Source organism: Sitophilus oryzae, unplaced genomic scaffold, assembly GCF_002938485.1.
Source record: "Sitophilus oryzae breed Bouriz unplaced genomic scaffold, Soryzae_2.0 scaffold_1188_pilon_pilon, whole genome shotgun sequence".
Lineage (NCBI taxonomy): Eukaryota > Metazoa > Arthropoda > Insecta > Coleoptera > Curculionidae > Sitophilus > Sitophilus oryzae.
In genome coordinates, this window is record NW_022145824.1 from 268,412 (window position 1) to 296,398 (window position 27,987).

The 27,987-nt window shown below is 30.4% G+C and overlaps 1 protein-coding gene across 1 annotated transcript; it reads right to left on the minus strand.

The window, feature by feature from the left end:
• LOC115891588 (NAD(P) transhydrogenase, mitochondrial-like) lies at nucleotides 1–27,883 on the minus strand. Its single transcript, XM_030912088.1, has 19 exons — nucleotides 27,725–27,883; nucleotides 12,718–12,921; nucleotides 11,110–11,264; nucleotides 10,909–11,049; nucleotides 10,733–10,855; nucleotides 10,484–10,671; nucleotides 10,267–10,422; nucleotides 9,054–9,258; nucleotides 8,742–8,957; nucleotides 8,440–8,666; nucleotides 8,133–8,221; nucleotides 7,876–8,074; nucleotides 7,648–7,814; nucleotides 6,850–6,987; nucleotides 6,569–6,789; nucleotides 6,360–6,511; nucleotides 4,328–4,592; nucleotides 1,137–1,373; nucleotides 1–991 (listed from the first exon to the last, which is right to left on the minus strand). Exons 2-19 carry the CDS (start codon nucleotides 12,885–12,887, stop codon nucleotides 873–875), a joined length of 3,168 nt encoding a protein of 1,055 aa, XP_030767948.1. The 5' UTR covers nucleotides 12,888–12,921; nucleotides 27,725–27,883; the 3' UTR covers nucleotides 1–872.
• Between the last annotated feature and the right edge of the window lie 104 nt (nucleotides 27,884–27,987).

A 27,987-nucleotide genomic window follows, 5' to 3' on the forward strand; every position in this document is an offset into this window, starting at 1 on the left:
TAAACAATAGAGAACAACGGCACAGCCTACAAACACGTAAACGTTTACGTACGCATGCGCATTTGTTATATTTTTACACGTACAAGATTCTTTACGTCTACGTATACGTGCCAGGATGCGGCCGATTCGACCGTAGGTCGTTGTTCTCTAAATGTTTGTGGTGGCGTACTTGTTGAAATGAACACGTCGTGTGAGCGCCACACTTGCCGATGTTGTTTACAAAGTTGGGACTGGTGGGGATACTTGCCAAGTACGCAAATATTGCCGTACTTGCCAAGTAAACCAGTCGTGAGAATGCGCCTTTAGATTTCTTTACAGTTCCATTTCTCTGTCTATATCATCATCTATATCTACTGGTATAAATTATATATATACTATAGTCGTAAATTATGGGTATTGCAATAAAAAGATAATTTGTCTTAATACACTGCTGAAAACTGCATGAAAGATAGAATAATTGCACAAAAAGAATCAATATTATAATGGTGGTTAACGAAACACTATATTCAATCCAAGACTGACGTTCATTACTCACAGTCTATTGTTCCTTGTCATGAACAATGTTATAAACTTTGTATTATTTCTACATGATGATGATATATTATTCGACATGAGTTTACCGAATGCAGCTATACCCTTTTTCTTGATGCACTATCTCTTCTTTGCGAAAAAACCTTGACTTAACCTACAGAAATTAATACTAAATATTTCTAGCCTAATGGACTATCACTATCCTTCGGCTAAAAATTTGGAACACTTTATCAGCTTCGTCATTATATGTACATTTTAAAAATTACCTATTTTATGCATTTATATGTTTTACGAATATTTTTTGTACAATTTTTAAAGAACTTATCCTATAACATCAATAATTATTCTTCTAGTAAAATCTTATGCAATAATGCATCACAAGTCTTCTTCGCATCGCCAAGCAGCATAGAAGTATTTGGTTTAAAGAAGACTGGATTATCGACAGCAGCATATCCAACACCTATTGATAAAAAATATATTTAAAAATAATTTGATATTATATGATCGTTGAATACTAGCTGGAAATATGGTCTTAACTTTTTCAATTTATTATATTAAATAAAATTATTTGGTTCATCTATAAATTAAACTAGAAGTTCACTTACCTAAAGATCTTTTCATAACAATTACATGTTCAGCCTTCCAGACATTGAGTACCGGCATTCCAGCTATGGGCGAATTAGGGTCATCCACCGCAGCGCTATTGACAGTATCGTTAGCTCCAATAACTAATACTAGATCAGTATCAGAAAATTCGTCGTTTATTTCATCCATTTCAAAGACATCGTCGTAAGGTACTCCTGCTTCTGCTAGCAGAACATTTAATTGTCCTGGCATACGACCTGGAGAATATGTCGCATGTTTAAAAAAAATATCTCAATCTCATCAATATAGGAATCCGTGTGGCACAATCTCAAATGGGAATTAATTTTTGACACTTGAATATTTTTTACATTGTATACAGGGTGTACCAGAAATAAGTGCAAGTATTTTAACTGGTAGTATAGTTCAACCACAGAAACACGCCCATGAGGTTTTTTTTTGCGAAAAAAATTTTTGAAAATTCGAAATTTTTTGAAGTCTTTTGGAATTTTTTTTTAGTTTTTAATTAAAAAATATAATTTCTTGATAATATGGCAACATAGGTATTAGATTAAATTTACAAGAAAGAAAATCCAGAAAAGATCCAGTGGTTCTCAAAATTTTAACAAAAAATATTTTTTTTGTAAATTTTCAAAGTAAAATTACTCCGTTATTTTCTCTCCGACTTATTTGAACAACGATAAAGAGAAAATATGTTTCTTTTATCGAGATCTACCACCCCTTAAAATACTTGCTTTTATTTCTGGGACACCCTGTATAAATTGTGTAGTTCATAGAGGCAACTTGGGTTTATATCAATTTGGGGAAAATAATGTTTCATTTTTTTACGTTCATTAAACGTTAGGTAAGGTTAAATTGTATTATACCATTTTTACCTATCCCTTCAAGTTTTCGTAGAAAATGCATTTTCTTATAATTTAGACCTCATTTATCAATACACCCATGGAATATTGACATTTTAGATTGTTTTTAAAGAAACAAATGTAAAAAATGTATAGGTGGTAAAAACGATAATATTACTAGCCCATTTGTATACAAAAAGAAAACTATTTAAATCTTTATAAAAGAGTATACCCTTAATTAAATATACCACCATTATTTCCGCCCTGATATTAATTAATTACGTACTTAATTGTTTTAGTTAATAAATTATTCTAAATAAATGTGTATTTTAATCAGAAATCGATATAATAAGATATGAAAATGAACGTCTCTGTTGTTATAAATAAGCATTCGTCAAAAAATTAAATACAATTTTGAAGGTGTTACTCTTTACCACTCTGTCTAATACACATAAAAAAATCAGTTTTTTAGCGTTGTAAATTGCGGAGCAATTATTATTATTATTAATTATTATTATTGTTAATCAACGCAAACAGTAAATTAATGCAGTTTGATTACTGGAATCATATTAATTGGTCCTCTTTAACAAATATTTAAACCGTTTTTTTATTTTTTAATGAAATAAACGCACTGTATCGACAATATTAGTATTTGTACTCTTTAAAAATTTGTTACATCTTTAAATATAATTTAATATGTCAATATTCCATGGGTATATTGATAAATGAGGTCTAAATAATAAGAAAATGTATTTTCTAGGAAAACTTGAAGAGATAGGTAAAAAATGGCATAATACAATTTGATAGACAATTAAATTGTGCATCTGATTCTCATAAAATATACAGGGTGTTCCATTTAAATTAAACGAGTTATTGTCACTTAAAGCTAGTAATTATTTAAAATAATTTTTTAGAAGCTTTGTATAAGGTAGCATTATTTTTATTACTGCAACACAAAACTTAGAAAATAGAAATGCTTCAGTACAATATTTGGTTTTAAAAACTTAAATACGCTTAGAAAAATGAAGCATTAAAATTATTACTGTATTTTGACAAAAACCTAAATATTTCAAAAACGGTAAGATTAAAATGCGGTAAACTTTAATCAAATTTACCTTTATATATATATATTTATACTATAACTTTGATACTTTTTATTGGGACATATTGTATATTATATATACATATATATATTATATATTATTTGGGACACTCTGTATTTTGTAAAAATATTTTTAAATTGTAGCTCTAGTACTTCAACGAACCCAAAACGTACAATTTGCAAAAATCTAATCGTTTAGCTAAATACTCTGTGTCGTATGGGGTGAACAACCCTGTATAAGTATTTCACTTTGAATAAGAAGACTAAAAATTAAAAATTAAAAATTCTTCTTATTCAAAGGTATTTCAGGATACACTTTACTTCCCGCTTGTATTCCTATATTTACTACGCTCATATTTTGATAATATTTGCTCAATAAATAAACCTTTTTGCATTATGTTATTTTAATCATAGAAGAAAACCTGGGACCTAAGCGAGCCTAGTCAAAACCTCCAAAGCTAGGTCGCTACAATATTACTATCCGAAACTTTGTAAATTAAAAAACTTGTAAATTAGAAAATAAAGGCAAAGGAAGTTTGACGTAACGTCAGTAAGTGGCGCAACTAAAGCGGGCTAGGAGTGCTTAGCCCTCTACTTCAAAATTAGCCCCCCAGACGAATGTTTGTTTAAACATTCAAGACGAAGGGTTGTTTAAAATTAGGTTTAAGCTCAAATTAATATTGTCTTATACGTGACCTAAGCCCCCCAAAAGACTTGTGCTCGCCTAAAAGTTTGTGTCTAGTTGCGCCACTGACGTCAGTTTTTTTTTCAAAATGAAATAGTGCTTAGTCAACAGGCTAGTGACTGAAACGAGTATTGATTGAGCTTAGTTGGAGCCTTTAATGAAACAGTACAGTTACAGTACCTCTGCTTCTTCCCCTCAATCCCGTGTAACTTATTTTTCATATTGTATTTTATAATTTGGCCGCATATTTCAGCGTTTATAAAAGCATTGTTTTTTCGTTCTTGAGGTCGCCCGAGCGTTGAGTAAGAGTAGCCATTTAGGCTAGACTTCGCGCAGCCTGGTGATCCAACCCCTCAACAATTTTATGTTTTGTATAATATGATATAAATTGTAATATTTTTTTCTTTTTTGAATAAAGACTTTTTATCATTATTATTATTATTATAAATATTGCGACTTTGAAGCAAATTCTTAAAAGCACACGAGAACAGCTTAACATATTTTAGATTTTGATTCAATGCAAAATTTAACATAAGAATTTCCAAATAAAAAATAATATAATACCTGCGACTGGATGAATAGCAAACCGAACGTTTTTGCCTCTACTTTTCAGTATCTCAACCATTTCGGCGATGGGATACTGAGCTTTGGCAACACACAATCCATATCCAGGAACAATGATGATGTTTCGAGCGTTTCTAATAGTTTCAGATGCTCCATCAATGTTAATTTCGGTATGAGTGCCGGTAATTTCCATTGGCTTACCGCCTCCTGTACTTGAAGTGCCATAACCACCAAGTATAACATTGGGAAGTGATCTGTTCATTGCCTAAAAAACAAAGCAAGGTTAAAAATTGATAAAAAAGTTCAAATAAGTTTGATCGAATATTTTATCGTATTTTGTGTAAAAGCTACAGAAAAAGATATTTCAAGAACAATGCACTATCGAAATTACTTCATTGGCCTTAATTTTGATTATTCAATAAAAAGGGTGCAAATGTATTCCGGAAACTTCGATAGCATATTCTGCAGATAAAAATAAGTAAAAAAGTTTGTATAAATGTATGACCTAAAATGTTTAGTTTCGGAGATACAGGGTGTAGAAGTTTCATTTTTATTTCGTTTTTGTCCAAATAATTTCTCAAGTAACGTCAATATTTGGATGAAAATTGGTGTCTGGTAGTATTTTGACATGAGAAATTTGATTCTGATGTCAACATAACTCCTAATTGTAGAGGGCGCCACCTACATATTTTTTAACTGGTTTGAAGCGTAATAACTTTTTATCCGTACCTGTAAGTAAAAGTAAGTTATCCGTACTTGTACCGTAAAAAAAGACTTCTTGGTAAAAATTTCTATAAGTAATGGTTCTCGAGATATTTGGAATCGAAATTATCAATACTTGTCATAATTGAACATGTTGACTAAATAGTTATGAGACTGAAATCATAAATTTGAAATGTTTTTGTGCCAAAAGTTCAATAGAAACTGTTTTATCATCATTTTATCGAATAAAAATTTTGATTAATTTATTTTATTTTTTTTTAAATAAAATGTTTCCAAATTTATCATTTCAGTCAAATAACTATCTACTCAACATGTTTGACAAAAAATGTCAATAATGACAAGTATTGACTACTTCCATTCTAAATATCTTGAGTTGCTCGTAACCATTTTTATCAAAAGACATTTTTTACGTAAAAAATCACGGAAATGTATATTTTTTCACTCAGCAGTTTTATACAGGTACGGACAAAAAGTTATTACTATTCAAAAGAGTTAAAACACATGTAGGTGGCGCTCCTATTTATAGAGATAAATAGGAGTCATATTGACATCAAAATCAAATTTCTCATGTCAAAAAACTCCTAGACGCCGATTTTCATTCAAATATTGACGTTACTTCAGAAATTATATGGGAAAAATCGAAATAAGAATGAAATTTCCACACACTGTATCTCCGAAACTAAGCATTTTAGGACATACATTTATACAAACTTTTTTATTTATTTTTATCTGCAGAATATGCTGCCGAAATTTCCGGAATACAGTTCGGACCACCCTGTATAATAATAGCCAATAATACCACCCTGTATTGGCTATTATTATACAGGGTGGTCCGAACTGTATTCCGGAAACTTTGGCAGCATATTCTGCAGATAAAAATAAATAAAAAAGTTTGTATAAATGTATGTCCTAAAATGGCTTAGTAGACCGGACAGTATATGGTTTTGTATTGTTTTAGTATACTGTTTTTGTATTATTGCTTCTCAAGCCTTGTATAATAGTAAAGAAAAAGGGTTGAAATTTTTGAAAAAATAAACTGTAATGAGTGATTACAACATGATGATTAATTTGATAATGATTAATTACAACAATGACACTGTGCCGCTGCCGGTGGTCTGTTGCAAAAGTTGTACTTTATCTTTATATTTTAGTAGAAATAGTCGATTTTGTAGTTTTTCTTATAAGTCTAAGATGTATTGAAGGTATATATAGGTATTGAAGGTAAGTATTGTGCGTTTACTCAGTTTCGACCTGAATTCTGTTCAAGATAACCTCTCTGTTAATTTGTATTAGCTGTACGACTACTTACCTTGCACATAATATAAGACAGTATGGCACCAGAAGATCCAATAAGAGCACCAACTATAGTCATGAGATTATTATTCAACATAAAACCTTCAGCACAAAGCGCCCAACCAGAATAACTATTTAATACTGTAATCACCACAGGCATATCAGCACCTAAAATATAAAAAAAGCTAAAGTGCATTTTTCGTAAAGCTAATATATTTTATTTACCTCCTATAGCAGAAGTCAAAGTAATACCCATCGCTGTGCTTAAAGCTGCTGTAGTTCCCAACGCCCCTAGTCCTCCCATCAATGATGGCTCGTAAAATAAATACGCTCCAGCACCAACATTAGCCAACAGAAGTGCAGAATTTAGTACATGACGCCCAGGTAGAAGTAAAGGGTTAGATTTAAGTAACCCTTGTAGTTTCCCATAGGCGATGAGAGAACCACTATTAAAATTGTACTAAATAGTTATGCATATTTCTTTTATTAAAATATTTAAAAATTACCTGAATGTTACGCCACCAATGTAAGTACCCAAAAACAAGGCAGTTTTGATAACATTAGCAGCAGGGTCGGTAGCAAATGTCGGAAAATCATGTATGAATGTTGATAGACAAGTCAAAACAGCCGCTAAACCAACCAGACTGAAAGAAAATCATTCTTTATAATCTGAGAGTTTAAATTTGATAAAGGTTTACTAAAAATGTCATACCTCTGTGGCGGATTCATCCAATGACGTCTAAATAAAATGCGATCAGCCCGTCTTTTTCCCACTCGCATAGAACCAGAAATGAATGTGGGATTCCTTTTTATGAATGAAATTCTGGGTCTACTTTATTTAGAAGTCATTGGATTCATCTCTCCAATAAAGTCCTATGGGTATTTCGCCACTATAAGAAAATCCACAAAATAAAATAGTTATTTTTTTGTAAACACTGCTGCGTTAATCCAACGGAGACTAATTGTCAGCAGTGGCTTACTAATAAACAAATTTGCCTAACGGACAAAATGTTTAACGTTTCGGAAAATATATCTCTTTCCGTCGTCGGAAGCAAAAACATGAAGAACAAAGAAAAAAACTAATTAAAATATATAAATGCAACTATTCGAGAACACCTTAGTTTTTTTTAAACAGATACATCTACAAAAACCGTTGACGTTATGTTAAATTTTTTTTGTCTCCATTGGATTAACGCAGCGTGTTTACAAAAAATAACTATTTTATTTCGTATATTTTCTTACAGTGGCGGAATACCCATAGGACTTTTTTTTGATCAGATTTACTATTTTAGATTTAATCTTACCTATGAAAAGCAGCAACGAGTTGGGGCAAATCTGTAATTTGAATTTTCTTAGCTATAACTGAACCGATAGCACCTCCTCCAAGCGCAACAGCTGCCATCTGCGTTAGAACTTCTGTACTAGGAGCTATTTGGCCAAGAGTTGCAGCTATTCCACCCGCAACACCTATCTGAGAAATATACAGGACACTCTCATCAAGTACTCTAACGAATAAATCAACAAATTCATACCATTCCTAAATTATTGCCCATTCTGGCAGTAGCCTGGCTACTCAAACCAGCTAATGCTCCCACACAGCAGAGTGACGCTGCTAAATACGCTGCCTGGTGGACTTCCGATAAACCACTCATTGCAGCATAACCATATCCACCAAGAAATGCTGCCGCAGGTATAGCATAGAGTGCATTGTAGTCTGGCGGATCACCTGGTCTGTCCAAACAAAGCAAAATTAGTTGATTCTGCGGTTTTCTATGATTTTAAAAGTTACCTTCTGAACATGTCCAGCATTCTCCTTGTAACAAAGAAACCTCCAAAAACGTTAATAAACGATATAAAAGCTGCACTTGCTGCTAATGCCTAAAAAATCATAGTTACTTTTTCAATTATACCGAGAAAGACTAGGACTGAATATCTTAAACTCTAGAAAGTCTTGGTTTATTCTTTTAATGTCTTTGATTTATTCTCTTTACATTAGAAGATTTCTTATTTACATTTTTTAATTATTTATTCTCGTACTATTATAAGAGTATCAATAATAATTGATACTGTTATAATTAATATTTTGTATACTATACCTCTACTGAATTAGTTGGATAATATCCTCCGTTCATTAGTAATAAACCTCCCACAGCAGTTATGCCAGAAATGGCATTAGTTACAGACATTAAAGGAGAATGCAATGCCGGAGTTACTCCCCAAACGGTATGATAACCTACAATTCCTGATAATCCAAGTACACTTAGCATTGAAGTAAACTCCGGATTTGGGGAACACATTCCTAGACCCACAATACTACCAACACCTGTAACATTAAATGTAAGTCCATAAGTTATTAGAAATAAAAGCCCATTAAATATGATTTTTAAAAAATACTAACCTGCTGTAGTTAATAACGCACGATCCAAAGTTTTCTTAAAAGGACTTGGTTCAACTTGAACCACTTTGGCAGATTCGGTTTCTTGCGTCTTGTGAATAGGAGTAGGAGGTGGCCCTACAGGTTTTGGTGGAGGCCACATAAGTTTGCCTTTATCTAGAATAATACTTCCTCGAACTACTTCATCTTCTAAATCAATATAAAAATGGTTTTGTTCTCCTAGAAACAGTATATTCATTAGTAGGTATGCTAATATAACCTAATAATAATACTTCAAATTATTGATTAACTTACCTATTGACTTGATTAACTTACCTATTGACAAGAGAAACTTAGATATATTGTTAGCGTAGAGCGTTGAACTTTGAGTGGGCAATAAACTAGGAAAGTCGGTTAGTCCAACGTGAGTAACGTCATTGAAAGTATGGATTTCACCAGGACGAGTAGTTTCGACGTTACCCCCTGCTTCCGCAGCTAGGTCTACCACTACACTACCAGCTTTCATCGACTTTATGTGATCCTAAAAAAGTAGATAGCGTAAATCGTAGGTTTACAGCAAAGTCTCAATTATTCAATATTTATAGTTTATGAAATTGAATTATTGTATTAATCTGTAATTATTTGATTACTACTGTAGTCCTGAGACTTGGGAGTGCACAATCAAATCATCAATCTTTGCAAATTCTTTACTAAAAAGTTACAGGACGTTAAACCTTTTTAAAAATAGGTCTTTTGTAATTATCTTAAATACAATTTTTTTGGAATTTCCTGTTGGTAGCACTAAACATCAGTGATATAAATTTTAATAAAATTTATTATTAACTAAATTACATTAAATAAACAGAATGCTGAAGTTCTCAACAAATTTTTGCAGCCAAATTCGAGAATAATTGAATAGGTAGCTAACAAGATCTCAGCCGTTGACAGTCGAGGCCGCCGGATTTAGCGCCTATGGATTTTTATCTTTGCGGCAGAATAAAGGTTCTTATTTTAAAATTGCCCGTATAATCTAGACAAGAATTAGAAGTACTTAGCGGTTATGCGAGGGTATCTTTCACCCCACTGAATTAATGAATTCCGCGAGATATGTTCAAAAACAGTCCCGTCTGTCCATAACAAAAGAAGGTCGACATGTCGAACAACTGTAGCAAAATCTCATCTCTTGAGTTGCTATTTAGTTTTATTGTTATTAGAATATGTTGTTAAATATTACACATTTTTGAAAAACACCCTGTAACTCCGAAACGGTAACAGATATCGATGTGCGGTTTTCACCATCATGTGTTGATAAAAATTGAGCTGGACATTAGTTTATTATCTACTATAGAAAAGGGTGTTTCCCTGTAAAAGCGTCCAATTTGGCCCATACTGTACATAGTTATGATAATGGGAAAAATCGATTAATATTTTCTTTGAAAGTTTCAGTGAATATTTTACACTACTATTCATGGCATCTGTATCGTTGATTTTAAAAGTTTAACGAAGAAATTATAACAGCTATCATATTTATGTATTTACAGTTATTTACCTTTAAAATTAATACTGGAGCTTTTCTGCCTGGAATTAAAGCAGTAGATATAATAACATCAACCTCTTTACACTGTTTTGCAAATAATTCATGCTCTGCTTCTATAAATTCTTTTGACATTTCCTTGCTGTAACCACCTGCACCACCTCCCTCTTCCTGAAAGTATGAAAATAAGTTTTAAAATATTTTTTGATTATTCAAAATTATGAAATTCTACCTCAATGTTTATAGTCAAAAATTCTGCTCCTAAAGACTCTACTTGTTCTTTGACAACCGACCGAGTATCAAATGCTCTCACTATAGCGCCCATAGATTTGGCCTGTCCAATTGCTGCTAAACCAGCTACTCCACCTCCTATAATAAGTACTTTAGCTGGTGGTACCTTACCAGCTGCTGTTATTTGACCTGTTTTGATTGAAAATTAAGTTATAAGGATTAAAGATGTTTTGAAGACAAGAATTAGTACCTGAGAGAAACTTAGGATAATGGTTTGCTGCTTCTATAACAGCTCTGTATCCGGCAATGTTTGCCATTGAACTAAGAGCATCAAATACTTGAGCTCTGGATATTCGAGGTATGCAGTCCATGGCTGTAAATAAGTATCTGTTAAATCTACGAACAGAAATATCAGATGGTGTTTACCAAAAGCGTTGATTTGTTTATCGCCCAATTTTTTAACCAAATCGACATTTTGTGCAGGATATAAGAAAGATATTAATGTTGAACCTTCCTTAAAACTTGGTACTTCTTCTACAAGCGGCTGTCGTACTTTTAGAATAATATCTAGAATAATATTCATGGTTATTTCAAATTACGTTTATTTTACGATATTAGTTTTTCAACCTGAACTAAAAACTTTTTCCTTGTTTACTAGCTTTGCTCCTGATTTCTCATAATCTTCATTACGAAACTTAGCCAGAGAACCTGCATTTTCTTCAATATTCACAGTAAATCCCTTTTTCAAAAATATTTCTGTTACTGATGGGGTAATTGCAACTCTAAAAAGCCCAATGTATTAATATATAATCATACTTTACGTACAAAATACGCTTTGTTATTATCGATTTTTTGTGGGGAAAAATGTATGTTATTTTTATGGGCTCTCGCAGTGCTAATTGGTAGGAGTAACGAATATTCAAGATTCTCTTGATAAAACATATGTGAATAAAAGAGTTTCTAATTGGAAAGAAATAAGGTTTCTTTTGCTAAGAAAAACAAGCACCCAAGAACGTCATAAATAAGTTATATACATTTCTTGTGGGCCATTTGGTCTGAAAATTGATCTAATACAATTAAAAAAAAATGAACTAATTATGGTTATTGTTTATTTTCAATACTCATGTAGCCACGTAAAAGCAACAGCGGTGTGCATCAAGTACAAATACACCAAGTTTCTGTTATGTGTCTTATAGTGTGAGTGATTGGAATCGCCATGAATCAGTTTGTAGGCATTTGGATTATATGTTTTAGTGCCTGCAGAAGCGACAATAAAGTCGCGACACGTCGCAAAAAAACATATGTAATTGTTTCCTCTTCAGCCTTCCCAAATACCCACGATTTTTCTACATATTAGAACTAATGTCACTCAACGGTGGAGGCGTATCTATGAAAAGGGAAATTAATCACCACGACCTTATAGATCTATTGTGTCCTCCTTTCTTGAGTTATAACTCATCATACAGCCTCAGGGCTTTGATAAAAGCCAGTATCTGAGATGACTTTACAGAGGTTCGTTCTATATTAGATTTTAATTTACTAACATATTATTTTTTCTCAAGTAGTACCTTGTATTAACTTTTAAAGCCTTTTCAGCATTATTATATAGCCTCATCACTGCACTGGTCGCTATTGAACAACATCAACTTTTTATGTCTCTAATGATAAAAAGTAACTATCATAATCGGAGAAGTTATGTACAGCGTATACATATTTTTAATTTTGTTTTGACCATGTTACACTTCTAATGATTTAATAAAACATAAAATGTAGTAAAAAACGTCTATATTTATTTTATATTTTACAAAGAATAATTTTGCGCTTGAATAACGTTACCGTTTTAGTTAGCGTTAATAAGTAACGGAACGCTAAAATTCTAGTATGCCAAAACTCTCCATTAATTTCTTCCGGATCACAAGGTGGCTCTAAATGACGGATCCATTTGTTTTATATCAGTGTCCAATCTATCTCTAGTACATGACATTAGTCTATGCTTACCACATATGCTTTTCAAACCACTTTTCAAATGATGCGGCAACAGTATAATGTTGAAAATATTTTAGAAAGATAGAGCAGGCGCCTTTATGTAAAAATCCAAATTGTAAAAAAAATCATCGGTTCTCCATAAATGGCTAACGTGCCGATCGCCGCGTATATAAACCCTATATTTAAAGCGCATTAATTCCAGTTTAATTTTACTACTAGATACCTGAATATAAAAAGTAGATATAATACCTTTTTTCATTTTTCCAAACTTCTTTTGGCACTCCTATTGTCAAGTTAGTGTAAGGAATTCCCCTAGGTGGAGCATCTTTATCTCTAGAAAAATGTCTTTGCTCTAATACTGTGATTTTCCGGAGACTTAATATCTTCCTGTTGGTCAATCTTAGAATTCCTCTAGCCATCTTAGTAATATCATTTCAAAAGGGTCCAGAAGAACTAAAAATAATTAGGCATATTATGTGTACCATTAATAATTCTAATCTAAGAGCTCGTCTAAGAGGTATTATCTAGAATCTAGAAACTAGTGTATACCACAGACTATTAGTGTGTATACATTAGGCTTCAGAACCGGGAAATCCCGGTTATACCCAAAGTATTGTATTTTTTTATTATTTAGTAAAATGTTGCTAAATGTATTAGTTATGTTGTATTTTTATATGCATGTGCATTTTTAATTAAAAATAATGTAAGGTTTTATCTTCAAATTTAATAAAGTTGGTTTATGTTGTTTGATGTAAATTTTAAGTTACCTATGTTTTTTTCGTTTTTTTTTCTTTGCTTATGTTCATTTGTGTTGACGTTAATTTTCTCATTACTTAATAATTTGATTTTATTTTCATTTAAAATTCAATTTTCTATCGGTTTTACTTCTGAAAACCATCCCTTGCTTGCTGATTGATGAACTGCACCATTATTGAATAAAGTTAGTACCGAAAGTACCAAAAACGGAAAATCCCGGTTCCTAAGAGGTGCGGTACCGAAATTCGCGGTTCCGAAAAACAGCTCCGGTTCCGCATATGTATATATGTTACGGTTAAGGTCCGATATTCAGTTAATGTCGACATTACCCAATTAATCTCAAGAATAACACAAAACAAAACAACCAAAAACAAAACCTAACCCAAACATTAACCTGCTAATGTCGACATTAACCGGATATCGGACTTTAACTGTAACATATACAGACCGGACCACCGTAGTAGTAACATAGGCAGACACCGGACGAATTAAGCTCCGCGCGCACTGCATCGGATCGGACCGACCAGCAAAAGCGACTGCGACCATCGTACATATAGACGGCGCCGGCGTCCACTAAAACATTTCGGCCTGTAGAGGCCAGATTCCTACCTCTACCTATCTACGATAGTCGAGTGTAAAATGGTATTTCCAAAATAGGTCTTATCGGGATATACAAACAATTTTTCCACAAACTTTTGTAAACAGGCCAATTCCATCTTTACCTACTATATCAAGAGTTATTAATAATTTTGAAACACATGGGTGCGTGTCCCCACAAAAACACAAAAAGCCTAATGTGTTGATTAATGAAGAACAGGAGTTAAAGCAAGTGTTTTTGGGGGTGGTTTTGTAGGGGAGCATATGATTGGTCCATTTTTTATAAAGGGTAATTTAACTGTTGCAAAGTATTTGGACTACAGCAGCAGATTGTCCCTAGAATTCGTGAGTTATTGGGAGAAAGATTCCACTATGTCTGGTTTCAACAAGATGGTTGCCCTGCCCACAATGCCCGTATTGTTCAAGAATACTTGAACAATACTTTTCCCAACCGTTTAATTAGTGGATAAGGAACTATTTTGTGGTCCGCAAGATCACCAGATCTTTGTCCCAATGATTTCTTTTGGTGGGGTTATGTAAAATCCAAAGTGTATGGCCATAATAGAGCTAATAATCTGGATGAGCTTCAAGTAAAAATATGAGAGGCTTTCCAAACTATTAGCCCTAATATGTTAGCCAATGTCAGTCGGGGATTTTACGACCGCCTAGGCTTCTGTCTAGCACAAGAAGGTGGTCTTTTTGAACACTTGTTATAACTTTTTTTATTTAGAGTAATATTTTAGTTTTTTTCGGGTTTAGAGAATTTCATTATTTTTAATTTTGGCTTGTAAACACACTCAAATAATAAATATTTAAGTATTTTTATTCAAATGTTACCTTAAGTGAAGGTAAACAATTAATTTTAAAATGAAAATAATAAATACTCGGCACTCCTCGCGTCGTATTCCTATTGTCACGACCGACCCGTCTAAGCACAACTGCAACTGCGTACTGTCTGACCAGCCGACTAGCCGGCAGTGAATCTCTAGTACGAACACAAATCGAGCAAACGTAAATTCGTCCGACAACTTGCTATGTTACTAGTAGCCTGGTTTTCTCTGTATACTAAGAAAATAATAAACTCGCCTCAAAGATACAGATATAATTTTGTTAAAATGTTATTCGTAAAACAAATCTGAAACCTACTTAAAGTAAAACCTTGGACTATTTTTGAATGAATATAGTAAAAATAATTGTATCTTGTAAAAAGTATTTATTTAGTTATTGATATTTATTTTTAATTAAAATTTCTAAGTCATTGACATGAATATATGTATGAATTAAATGGTTTTACACTCGACTGGTTTTTATTTAACGTTAATATCTATTTTATAAAAAAATAAGATTAGGCTTGTTACAAAATATGTTGTATACCATTTTAATCTATCCGCACCTTGGAAATAATACACATAATTCCTCAAATAATCAATAATTATCATGTAAAAAACATTGATTTCCTTACTGATATTTATTTTTAGTTATTTTTTAGTTACATATATGAATTAAGTACATATTTTAAAAATGATTAATTACTTAGGTTGGTTTTATTTGACATTAATATTTTTTTCGTAAAAATAAGATTAGGTTTGTTGTAAAATTGATTACATTGCATGTAAGTAAATATAATTTTAATTCATCCTCACCTTGGAAATATAAAATAAATCTCCTCAAATAAACACCAATTATTATCTAAAAAGCTTTAATTATTTATAGCAATTTATTTTTAATTAAAATTTCTAAGTCGTTGACTTGAATACATGTTTGAATTAAAGCCATTTGAATGAGGGTTGACAATGATACAGTCTTGATACCAGAGCTGCAAGAAAACTTAAATCTTTTTGTGATTTAAATAATTTTAATGACTTAAGTCATTTGATTTTAAGTCATCTTTCGAAAGCTGACTTAGACTTAAAATTTAAGTCATTTTCAATTGTTTCAAGCAATAAAATTAATATCGTATCATCGTATCGTCGGATTACGGACGCTCAAATCAAGCTTCAATCAAAAATATAAACTTGTCATACTTAGACTTAAATTTCATTATATTGATTTAAGTCTTTACGAAAATGACTTGACTTGGAAGAAAATTATGCAAGTCAAAGACTTAAGATTTGAATCATTAAAACTTTATGTTGAAATTGACTTATGATTTAAATCATTTTGATTTTAGAAATGACTTAAGACTTAATATTCAATTCTTTTTGAAATTGACTTGTTGCAGCTCTGCTTGATACTGAAATAATTTCGGATAATGTCTTTTTTTAAGTCCAAAAATCTTTTAGTATCTATATTAGAATAGTTTTAAGTCCATATTTTAATACTGATATATTCTATACTTAACTTGTCTTTATTTGACGTTAATAGTTATTTTACAAAAAAGTATTAGTTATAAATTTATTACGATGTACTCAAATACAAGTTCAATTCATCTTCACCTTGAGAATATAAAATCATTCCTCAAATAATCATTAATTATCGTGTAAAATGCATTTACTTACTTATTGTTATTTATTTTTAGTTGAAATTTCAAAGTCGTTGACTTGAATACATGTATGAATTAAATTTATATTTTAATATGAATATATTCTACACTTGACTTGTTTCTATTTGCAAAATAAAAGACTAATTCACGACAATACACCATAATACTTTTGACCATAGGTAATAACTATCAAAAATATTAGTTTTTTTTCACACAACGAATATATAGGTAGGAACATCAGAATAAATAAGAATTATCAAAAGTTGTCAGCTATAAGCGATTCATTATTGCATTATTATAAATTTGTCCCTTCTGAAAAAATATGATGAGTGGAGATACCCGGTTTTGCTTCTAAAACCCTCAATTGAGGAGTTCATAAAATTTTTCCTTTATCATTTGAAGAGTACATGGGAAAAACGATGAAAGTCCATTTTTTGCTAATTTGGTTTTAATGCATAATATTTTCCGTTTCAGAATGCTAATAAAAGCTCCGTCTCTAAGTCAAAAAAAATTCTCTTGTGTTTTATTAAATTAGGAAAAAGGTGGTGACATTCTCCAAACTCCTTTCTTTTTTATTAATCTTATGAGTTCAAACATTCCGTTTCTCCTTGCCCTGCTCTTCCTCTTCATTTGTTAGAAAAGCACAACAAATACGCTTTCGTCTGAACTTGAACTCACTGTTTTAAAAACTAAACTGCAGTAAGGAAAAAACACTTCGACTAACCAAATAGCGTTTCCGCGTTTCAGAAGAGCGTTATAGTGGGCGCAGTCCAAAGGGATGCAGTGCAAAGGCAGCCGGAAAAAATTCTCTTCCCAGCGCCGGCGCCGCGGCCTAGTATGGGCTACAACCTTTACTATTTTTTTTAAAGATATATCTTTCTATAAGTTAAAGAGGGCATTTTTATATTCTAAAACTTATGTAATGAAAAAGCAAAAATCACATTTTAAAACTGTTTTACAAAATAACAACCTATAAAAATTACGAATTACTTATCATTAATTTTTGAAACAAATAAAAGTAAACCAAAATAAATAAATGCAAGTCTTGACACGGTACAATCATATGACAAATCACATATGCATTAAGATGTAATTAAAACATTTTTGCATTATCATATTTAAATTAACAGAAAAAAAACAATTTATATTATAATAAACCATTCTTTGAATATTTAATTTAGAATTATAACAAGCTTAACTAATGATACATAATATAATACAAAATATTTATTTAACTAAGTAGCTACTGTTTTCTCTTATTTTACGATTTATTGCTATTCTTATTTAAATGTTTGCATATTTTATTCCTTATTACAAACTGTAGGAGTAAATAGAGCAAAATACGATGCACGGCAAAAAATAAAATATGTCAAACTAGCGCAATCAGGTATTCTACAAAATAACCGCAAATATTTCTGGAATTATTGTTATTGAAAGCTAATATTTTCAAGTATATTTGGATAAAAAGAAAAACGATATACCGGAAAACTCGAAATCGACGTTGAAAACATTACCCCTAACAAAACCCCTATTGATTTTGCAAAACGAAGTCGTAAGTAGGTTTATTAAAGATCTGCATAGGTTTATTAAAGGTAATACATTACACGTGTCAAATTTGAACAATTTTGAACAAGCCGTTTTTAACTAATTTGAGAAGAACTAAATTTTCATCCTTCTATAATCAACCCCTATATTTTAATAGCGATATTAGTAATTCACCACCAGAAATTCGGTTTCCTTAAAGCTGAAAGAAAATCCTATTTTAAATTTCAATGTAGAGTGCCATGGTTGGTTAAACAAACTAATTTTTAATCAAAAAGCCTTGGAATAATAGATTTGATCGTCTAATGTTTTTCCTGTCTTGTCCTGGCCGGTTAAAAGATGCTCAAATCGTATTTTAAATCATATCTCAATTTTTTCAAATGGAACAAGGGTGGCTCATTAGCATATTTGGAAAAAGCATTTTTTTACGAATAATTTGGTACCACACACTTGGCATTTCGAGTCCTGTATATGTCTTATTATTTCAATTAGGAAATTCAGCGCTAGCAACATAAAAACACACAGAAAATATCTTTAATTGCTTTAATTTGGGTGTCCAATCTACTTACTTCTTTATCTATGGTCTACTTTCTTAGATCTTCAATCGCTCATCATCCATACATTACAGCCGTTACTCGCTGACGAGTTTTCGACACACATAAAGAAGATGGTCACGTAAGGCGTTTTCTTTCATGAGCTTTTCTGTGACTGAAAAGCCCAATACGTGATGTTATCTGCCTACCGCACTCCGGACATTCAAAAATCGCATTGCTTTGTAGCCTCTTTACTTTTTGGTTGTCGCTGTTAACTGAGTTTACAACCCTTCTCCATTGAGTTCTATTGTGAGCTGTTTTTTCCCACTCATTCTGCATGTTAATTCCCTTTAAATTTTCGTGGAAAATGTCCTTGTATCTTTTCAGTTGTCTACCCGGCCTCCTCTTACCGTCTACAAGCTCACCGTAAAGCAGAGATTTTGGTATGCGGTTTTCTTGCATTCTGCATACGTGACCACGTCATGACCACTTTCTTAGATCTTCAATCGCTCATCAAGAAAGTATACAACGTATGCATTATTATTAATAATAAAAGGGCAACATATTCCTTATAATTTTTAATTTCAAAGGTTGTCTGAATTTTTATTTAAGAACTACGCAAAAAACATGTAAATATTATATGCCAAAAATTCTTATTTTTTCAAACATCAGAGAGGTTCTCTTAATATAACTTAAAAATAAACAAAATATCAGCTAACTTTGGTACAATAACTGAGAGTCTATATGAAGGCAGCTTGCCAAATACCCTGAAAGTTTACTAGACTCTTTTAAAAAAATACACATAGATCAGATTGTGACCATGAAAACGTTTGGTAATTTTTTAATACGAAAAATTTAGTTGATCTACGATATTATAAAATGTTGTTTGTTATTTTATACTGTAATTCTATAATTAGCTAAGTAATAAAAAATTGTGACATAAATTCCGGTTTCTGAGACTAGATACCAAAAAAGAAATGATATCTTTGTTGTAAACTGAAAACGAAATAATTAAAATAATAGATAATGAAATAATAGAAAGAATATAGATTTTTAAAAAATGCAAAATTTATTACTTAAATATCCTAAAAGTTACATTTTAACTTGTATTTAAACTGAATCTACTGGAAATCGTCAGTAAAACAAATACTTGAATATCTAAAAACATACTTAAAACATTGTTTTTTAATGGATACTCCTTTATCTAATCAGAACAAAAACAAACTATTTAATATAACCCCCCATATAGGTATGCTACAGTAATAAAACATTGATGAAAAAATCGATGAAGATTGAAGTACCGAAAAACCAACATACTCTGCACTATCTATTTTAAATAAAAACCAAACTAATCAATTTAAGGATGTGAGTTTCGTCATCATTAACTATAACTAGGTATCATAAAAATTTACTCCGATCCAGTTGCAGTACTATCCAACGACCAAATTGTTGCATGTCTGCAAGTTCATTGCTTTTTTATGGAATATGTAAATTTAAAATATAAACTACATGGTTTGACAAAACCAAGGGTTATACTGAAAGTAATAACCAAATAGTTTATTACAGTTGAGGGTACAAACTTTTGTTGTTACAAAATAAAACAATAATTCACAACAGTACACCAAAACACTTTATTACTTTTGCACTGGATGCACGTTTTACTAAATCTGTTAGCATCATCAGCAGATGATAAAAACTTTTAATCATATGCTGATGATGCTAACATGATTAGTGAAACGCGCGTCCAGTGCAAAAGTAAAGTATTTTGCTGTATTGTAGCGAATTAGTGTTTATTTTGCAATTAATTTATAACAAAAAATATGAATTTCGATGAACTGTCATTTGAACCAAAGTTTGGAATATTTACATACAATAAAAGCAATAAAATCACGGACAATAATTTTGTTCTCATCCATTGTACTGCAGCTTTAACTAAATTTGCAAATATAAATAAAATGCCAAAAATTTTGTCTTATTATAACAAATGAAAGTAATCATTGTTGCTTTAACGGATTCTACAATTTAAAACGCGCTTGTTAAGCATAAATAATAAAATCTTTCTTAATTATCAAATAATGTTAGATATTTCATATAGGTACGTTAACTATTCCATTTTCTATAGATTATAGATTGTTAATTTTACCACTTTCAATCTTTGATGATATCTTCATTCTTCATATGCACGAACTGTACTTAACTCAATTTTTATTTTGAGTCCACAATATTAACCACATGATTAATAAAACAGAAGAATTGACTTGACACTTGAAAATCAGAATCATCTTATGTAAAATTAAATGGGGAATATCATCGATTGTAGTTTCCAACCCAACTTGACGTCGTTTTTTGTTGGATCATGTGATACTTACATTTTAATTGTAATTATTTAAATATTATACAGATTGCGCATAAAATATGACAAAAATTACATAAAAATAGACCCTTTTAAGTAAAAACCCCCATTTTTGACCTTTTTTATTTTATTCGGCGAAAAAATTGTAAATTTTGTATGAAGCTGTATACCAATATCCAGGAATTTCGAAATATTTACATGTTAATACTGTATGATAGAAAAAAATTTCAAAGAATGATAATGAATAATCATTTTGGGGAGGTCAATATCTAGACGCCATCTATTAAAAATTGACATAAAACATGTTCAAAGTTAAGTAAATGACATCTACGGCTTCACCTCGCAAAAATTATCAAGCATTATCATTCCTCTGCCGTCTTTGACGCCATTTTTTTCGATCGTATGGTATTTTCCCATTACCACAATATTATTTGATATATTGTTATTGCATAATATGAGTAATTAACGATAATAGCTGACCAATTAACAGATCATAACTATCTATGACGACCAGCAAAAAATCAGCGGTTAATACAATATTGCTTCTCGAAAAAATTGTAAACAATCATACAAAAACGAATAATCACTAAAAAAGAGAGTTTTTGAGTCTGACCATCATGGCTAGTGATGATTATTTAATTATCCATATTTCTATGAAAAATAACATTTAAGTAACGGGGAAAAAATATTATAAATGCATATTTATACCAAGCGAGGGGTAAACCGCTGACAAATTTCTGTACACTAATGCCAAATATAGAGAGTACACTACCAAATATAGAGATTAAATACCAAAATTTAGGATTTATTTTTAAATTAAAACTAAACAGGTAACAATGCAAAACCAGTCAAATGTCAAGATACCTTAAGTTGTCAAGGTGTAGGTTTTTTTTTATTTAATTTATAATTAATATTTTTTAATTATATTTTTCTACGCACATTTTCCCACAAACGTAAAAAACCGGCAACACTGTATGCCGCCTTTAGTTTTGTCTCTTTGTCTGTCAACCGGTCATTTATATTATTCTCTGTCACACGCATTAAAATCCAGACCACATAAATTAGATGACCAGCAGGGTATATGTCGCAGAATAGAATAATCCGGCTTTTTGTAAAAAGACTAGGCATATTATAAAACGCCGGCATTTTTAACAAAAGGAGGAAATTGTACCAAGTCCCTATCTATTTTCAGTCGTTTTGCTAAGTGCCTAATCAAACTTGTCATATTGAACAATGATGATATTTTCTGTATATTTTTGCAAAAAGTCTGCCTGTTTTCAGTCATTTTACAAAACGCCAAATCGAGGCTAGGCAGATTAAAAAATAGCAGCATTGCGTATAGGCGTACTGAATAATTTGAGCTTACCGTAGTAAAATAATATGCAGTATTTTTATTAATAAAAATATCACATATTAGGCTAGATATAGGTAACAATCCATCATAAAATGTTTTGTGCATTTCTGACTAGTCTTCACTAGGCATTTTGCAGAATGACCCAAAACAAGCAGTTTTTTTGCAGAAATGTACATCATATATCGTCATTCTTTAATATGCCTAATTTTTACTAGGTATTTTCCAAAGCCACTGGAAACAGGTAGGCACCTTGTACAATTTCCTCCTTTTATTAAAAATGCCGGCGTTTTCTAATATGCCTAGTCTTTTTGCAAAATGCCGAATTATTCGATTCGCCTGCGACATATACATAATATAGTATACAGGGTTATTCACCACATACGACACGGAGTATTGTAGCTAAACGATTAGATTTTTACAAATTGTAAGTTTTGGGTTCATTGAAGGACTATTAGAGCTACAATTTAAAAATATTTTTACGAGATACAGAGTGTCCCAAATAAATACAAAATATCAAAGTTATATTTTTTTAAATAGAACACCCTGTATATTATTACATTTTTAGTTTTTACGATTAAAATAAATGTAAATTTGATTAAGGTTTATCATACTTAAACCACGGCTTAAACCTTACCGTTTTTGAAATATTTTCAATTTCGTGAAATTGCAGTAAAAATTTTACGGCTTCATTTCTTCAAGGGTATCAAAGTTTTTAATACTAAATATTTACTGAAGTTTATTTATTGATCAGTTATTGTGTTGCAATAATAAAAATAACACTACCTCAAACAGAGTGTCTAAAAATGTATTTTAAATAACTTCTAGCTTTAAACGGCAATAACTTCTTTAATTTAAATGAAACGCTCTGTATATTTTAGGAGAATCAGATGCACAATTTAATTGTCTATCAAATTGTATTATACCATTTTCTACCTATCTCTTCAAGATTCTTTCGTAGAAAATGCATTTTCTTATAATTTATACCTCATTTATCAATATACCCATGGAATATTAACATTTTAGATTATTTTTGATGTAAGATGTAACACATTTTTAAAGAGTACAGAGACTAATATTGTCGATACAGTTTGTTTATTTCATTAAAAAATTTAAAAAACTGTTTAAATATTTTATAAAGAGGACCAATCAATATGATTCCAGTATTCAAACTACATTTGACTTTTTTTTTCGTTGTTTGTGTTGATTAATAATAATTGCTCCAAATACTAAGAAACAGAATTTTGTATATGTATTAGACAGTACGGTAAAAAGTAACACCTTATCAACTTTATTTTATTTTTTGATGAATGCTTATTTATAACAACAGAGACGTTCATTTTCATAACTTATTATTTTTATTATGATTTCTGATTGAAATCCATATTTTATTTTTTTAAATCCAATATTTAGAATAATTTATTAACTAACACAATGAAGTATGTAATTAATTAATATTTAGGCGGAAATAAAGGTGGTATATTTAATTAATGGTATACTCTTTTATAAAGATTTAAATAGTTTTCTTTTTGTATACAAATGGGCTAGTAATATTATCGTTTTTAGCACCTGTACATTGTGTACATGTTTACATGTACATGCATTATGTGCATCTGATTCTCCAAAAATATACAGGGTGTTCCGTTTAAATTAAACAAGTTATTGCCGTTTAAACCTAGAAGTTATTTAAAATAAATTTTTAGACACTCTGTATAAGGTAGTATTATTTTTATTATCGCAACACAATAACTGATCAATAAATAATATATATATATATATATATATATATATATATATATATATATATATATATATATATATATATATATATATATATATATATATATATATATATATATTAATTATATTAACTTCAGTAAATATTTAGTATTAAAAACTCTAATACCCTTGGAGAAATGAACCCGTAAAATTTTTACTGCAATTTCACAAAATTGAAAATATTTCAAAAACGGTAAGCTTTAAGTATGATAAACCGTAATCAAATTTACCTTTATTTTAATTGTAGAAACTAAAAATATAATAATATACAGGGTGTTCCATTTAAAAAAATATAACTTTGATATTTTTTATTTATTTGGGACACTCTGCATCTGGTAAAAATATTTTTAAATTGTAGCTCTAATAGTCCTTCAACGAACCCAAAACTTACAATTTGTAAAAATCTAATCGTTTAGCTACAGTACTCCGTGTCGTATGTAGTGAACAACCCTGTATTACGGTTGGGGGTTGGAACCTTTAGTGTTACAACAAAAATGGTTTTGGTGTATTGTGGTGAATCAGTGTTCAGTGTTTTATTTTGTTGATATATATTATAGTATATTTTACATTTTTTTGCTTTAGTATGTCAAATTGAGAATTAATAATTATAGCGAATTTAATTATTTGAAACACGCACTCCATTTATTTAATAATATTTAATATAACCATATCCTTGATATAAACAAGGATCACATGAATATAATAAACAAAAGAATTATCAGAGGAAATGTCATGGAAATAAAAAAATAACAAAATATACCCACACCAATGTATATAAATTTTATATAAAAAAAATATTAACAATATAATACTTTAAGGAAAAACTGAGGGAAAAACCTAAGCCAATGCCTTCTATTAAAAGATCAGCCTACGGGCGAGATTTATGACGTCACGCTAGTTAGATATAACGGATTAATAAATATGTTGTAGAATACATGGAAAACATAATTATTCCTCAGATTTTTGGTTTGTATTTTAAAAATGATATAGTTTAAATGAAATATACATAATATACAGTTAATAACTACAACATATATACCTATTTATAGTAATAAATATTTTGGCAAATAAACTATGAACCATACATATGCAGCAAATGTTTTACAATGTACAAATAATGTATAGGTACATAAGATAATGGGTAAAATGTAAATATATTTTAAATTTTGGGGTTTGAAAATCGATCTAATTTAACAAAAACATTGAATATCTACTAATAGTGATGTATTATTATTTGCATTCACAAAATTTATATGTATATTTTGCAAGTATCAATGTTCGAAAAATTATATTTACAAATAATACAATATTATCTAAAAAAAGGCGTCAGCGATGGCTATGAAATGAAGATCGCTGGCATTTTATATGTTAAATTATTCTAAAATTTTTGATTTTCTTGGGATTTTTAGGTTCGGGAAAAACGCTGATTAAGTTTTCATTTGGGTTTTCATTATTTTTATTTGGTTTAAAAAAAAAACGTTTCGGCTAACTATAGCCTTCACAGTGTTGTGTCATATGAGAAAAATAGTGTCGAATATAATCCAAAAAATTACATATACAATATAATTCACACCTCATAATGTTTACTGCAATTAATAAACTAATATAAACTTATCAAAAGATGACCACATATTTTTTAAAATTATTATTCTTAACACTAAAATTATCTACATTGACTATGGAGTACGCAGTAAACATTATGTGCGTGGTGTGCATATTTTATATGCAATTTTGGATTATATTCGACACTATTTTTTTCATATGACACAACACTGATGGAGGCTATAATGTTAGCCGAACCGTTTTTTTTTAAACCAAATAAAAATACTGAAAAACCAAATGAAAAATCAATCAGCGTTTTCCCGAACCTAAATTCCAAGAAAATCAAAAAATTTAGAATATTTAGAATCAAGGTTCAAGAATATCAAATTTTCCAAGATTGTAAAATTCTAGTTAATTATTTTATGTGTACAGTTATTTAGGAATGTCATCGATGTTCATTTCAAGCCGACTAGACGCCGATTTTTTTCGATGATACGGTATAATTCTTACGTAAAATGTAAATAACATTAGACCAATTAAAACAAAGAAATATGAATTTCTTAGTATTTTTAGTAACACCTTTATTCTTAAAACTTAATTTTGTATTATGCAAATATACCAATTTTATTGTTATTTTATTCATATTGTATTCAGCCATCACTTAAATATTTGATATTAATTTGGTATTATAAATAATCAATACTATTCATTAAAAATTACTGAACAAATATATGTTATGCTTAACATACATTATATATTATCAAACAAAAAACACATTCTTCTTTTAAACTGTATCAGTCTTGTTTTTACAAAAATCTTTTTAAAATTTGAACTCAAAATAATAATCTTTTCATGATCTCTAATACACATATTCTTTATTTTTCCCTAGATCATAATACCTACTTACGTGTTTGAATCTATCGAAGCTGAACCAGCAACACTTGGAGTGGAGATTCCACAATATGAATAAAATAAACATAATTGTCCAGTTTTCATTAATACCATCATGGGAGAATATTATTTTTAAATTTATTAAAGATATTTTCAATAAAATTCTCTTGATTTATAACTCGTACCCACTTTTCTTGCTCTTCCGGACACTTTAGGCTGCCTAGTATAATAACTATCCTTAGTAACCATCCTTTCCACCAGGGAACACAACAAAGATGAGGCATAGCACCAATAACACACTCCACTTAAGCTTTATTGATGAATTGTTAGAGTCTTAAAAACACACACAAAAAATCACGATAAGTAAAAAATGTATGGGCACTTTTAGGTTAAATCACTTGCACAACGTGTAATTTTTAAAATTTCTATTTTTTTGTGCGAAACCGAGAGTGACCATATATCTGGTAGTAGTTTATGTCACTTCAACACCAAAATAATTAGTTTTTTGCACTACAATAATAAATAATACCAAAAATCAAAGAGTTAAAACCAAAAATCAACCGACAAAATATGAAACGGAATCTAACCCAATATCTAAGTATGTACAGCTGATGAAGTAAACAAAAGTCCGCCCGTAGGCTGATCTTTTAATAGAAGGCATTGCCTAAGCACTACCTTTGTCACTACCTAACCTAAACAAAATGAAACTCTTATTATTGACATTTTGAAAAAAATGCATTCTTCATAAAAAAATTTACTTGATCTAAAATGGTTAATCCCGTTTATACTTTTCCAAATTTCCTTACCGTTTTAGAGAAAATTAAAGAAAACATAAAAATATGGTTTAATTTGTTTAGACCTAAAAATCAGGTAATATAATGTATAATAACTATTATCACCCTTTCCGTTGTATTGCACATTGCACTAAATAAATTTTGTGCTTCATTTTAAAACAGCAAAAAATATGACGATAAATAAAATTATATCTATTGATAGAATTTTTCATTCGCTGGTAGATTGTAATAATGTAATAACAATCTACCAGAGAATGAAAACAAAATTATATTACCATAGAAACGTGATTTGATTTTTAAGACTTAGCAAAAATTCAACTAAATTTTTATGAAAAATTCATTTTTCCCAAAATGTCAATAATAAAAAGGTCTCTTGCAAAGACAACATCCGGGGACATACTGTATAAATATTTTTTCAATAGAACCCGAAACTTCATAACCAGAAAACCGAAAACGCGCATAGATATTCCTATTTCACACACAGCTATAGAAATTAGGAAAATGCATAACGACCGAGACCACTAGCGAAACTTTCTCAACGAGTTCATATAAATAGAGTATAGATACAGTCTAGAATAATTACGATTTGCTCTCGATTTTTGTCCGTTTTTTTGGTAAAATATAATATATACTTACCGGAATATAATAAATTCGGCGCGAAATTGTAGCACTACTGAAAATTTCTATTGTTCTATCAGAGACTGGTGCGGATTCGTGAAGGTGGCTGTCCCAGGTCAAACCGGCTGAAAAGTGCATCGAAACCGGGAGGTAGACACTGAACTCCTCCGATGCCTTGCCGACTACAGGACACTGAAACAATCATTTTCGAGAGCGAAAACGTGTACATGGGAGTAGATGGCGACTGCTGAAGCAATAGAAGCAATTCTTAATGCAATTTT

What these genes read in the sequence shown, in the direction of transcription:
- LOC115891588 (XM_030912088.1), bottom strand. Translation starts at nt 12,887, where the DNA reads ATGGCTAGAGGAATTCTAAGATTGACCAACAGGAAGATATTAAGTCTC. An exon ending in ATGCTGGACATGTTCAGAAG is followed by an intron (nt 8,075 to 8,132) that starts GTAACTTTTAAA and finishes TTGTTTGGACAG; the next exon opens with ACCAGGTGATCCGCCAGACT. An exon ending in TTTGACTTCTGCTATAGGAG is followed by an intron (nt 6,512 to 6,568) that starts GTAAATAAAATA and finishes TTTATATTTTAG; the next exon opens with GTGCTGATATGCCTGTGGTG.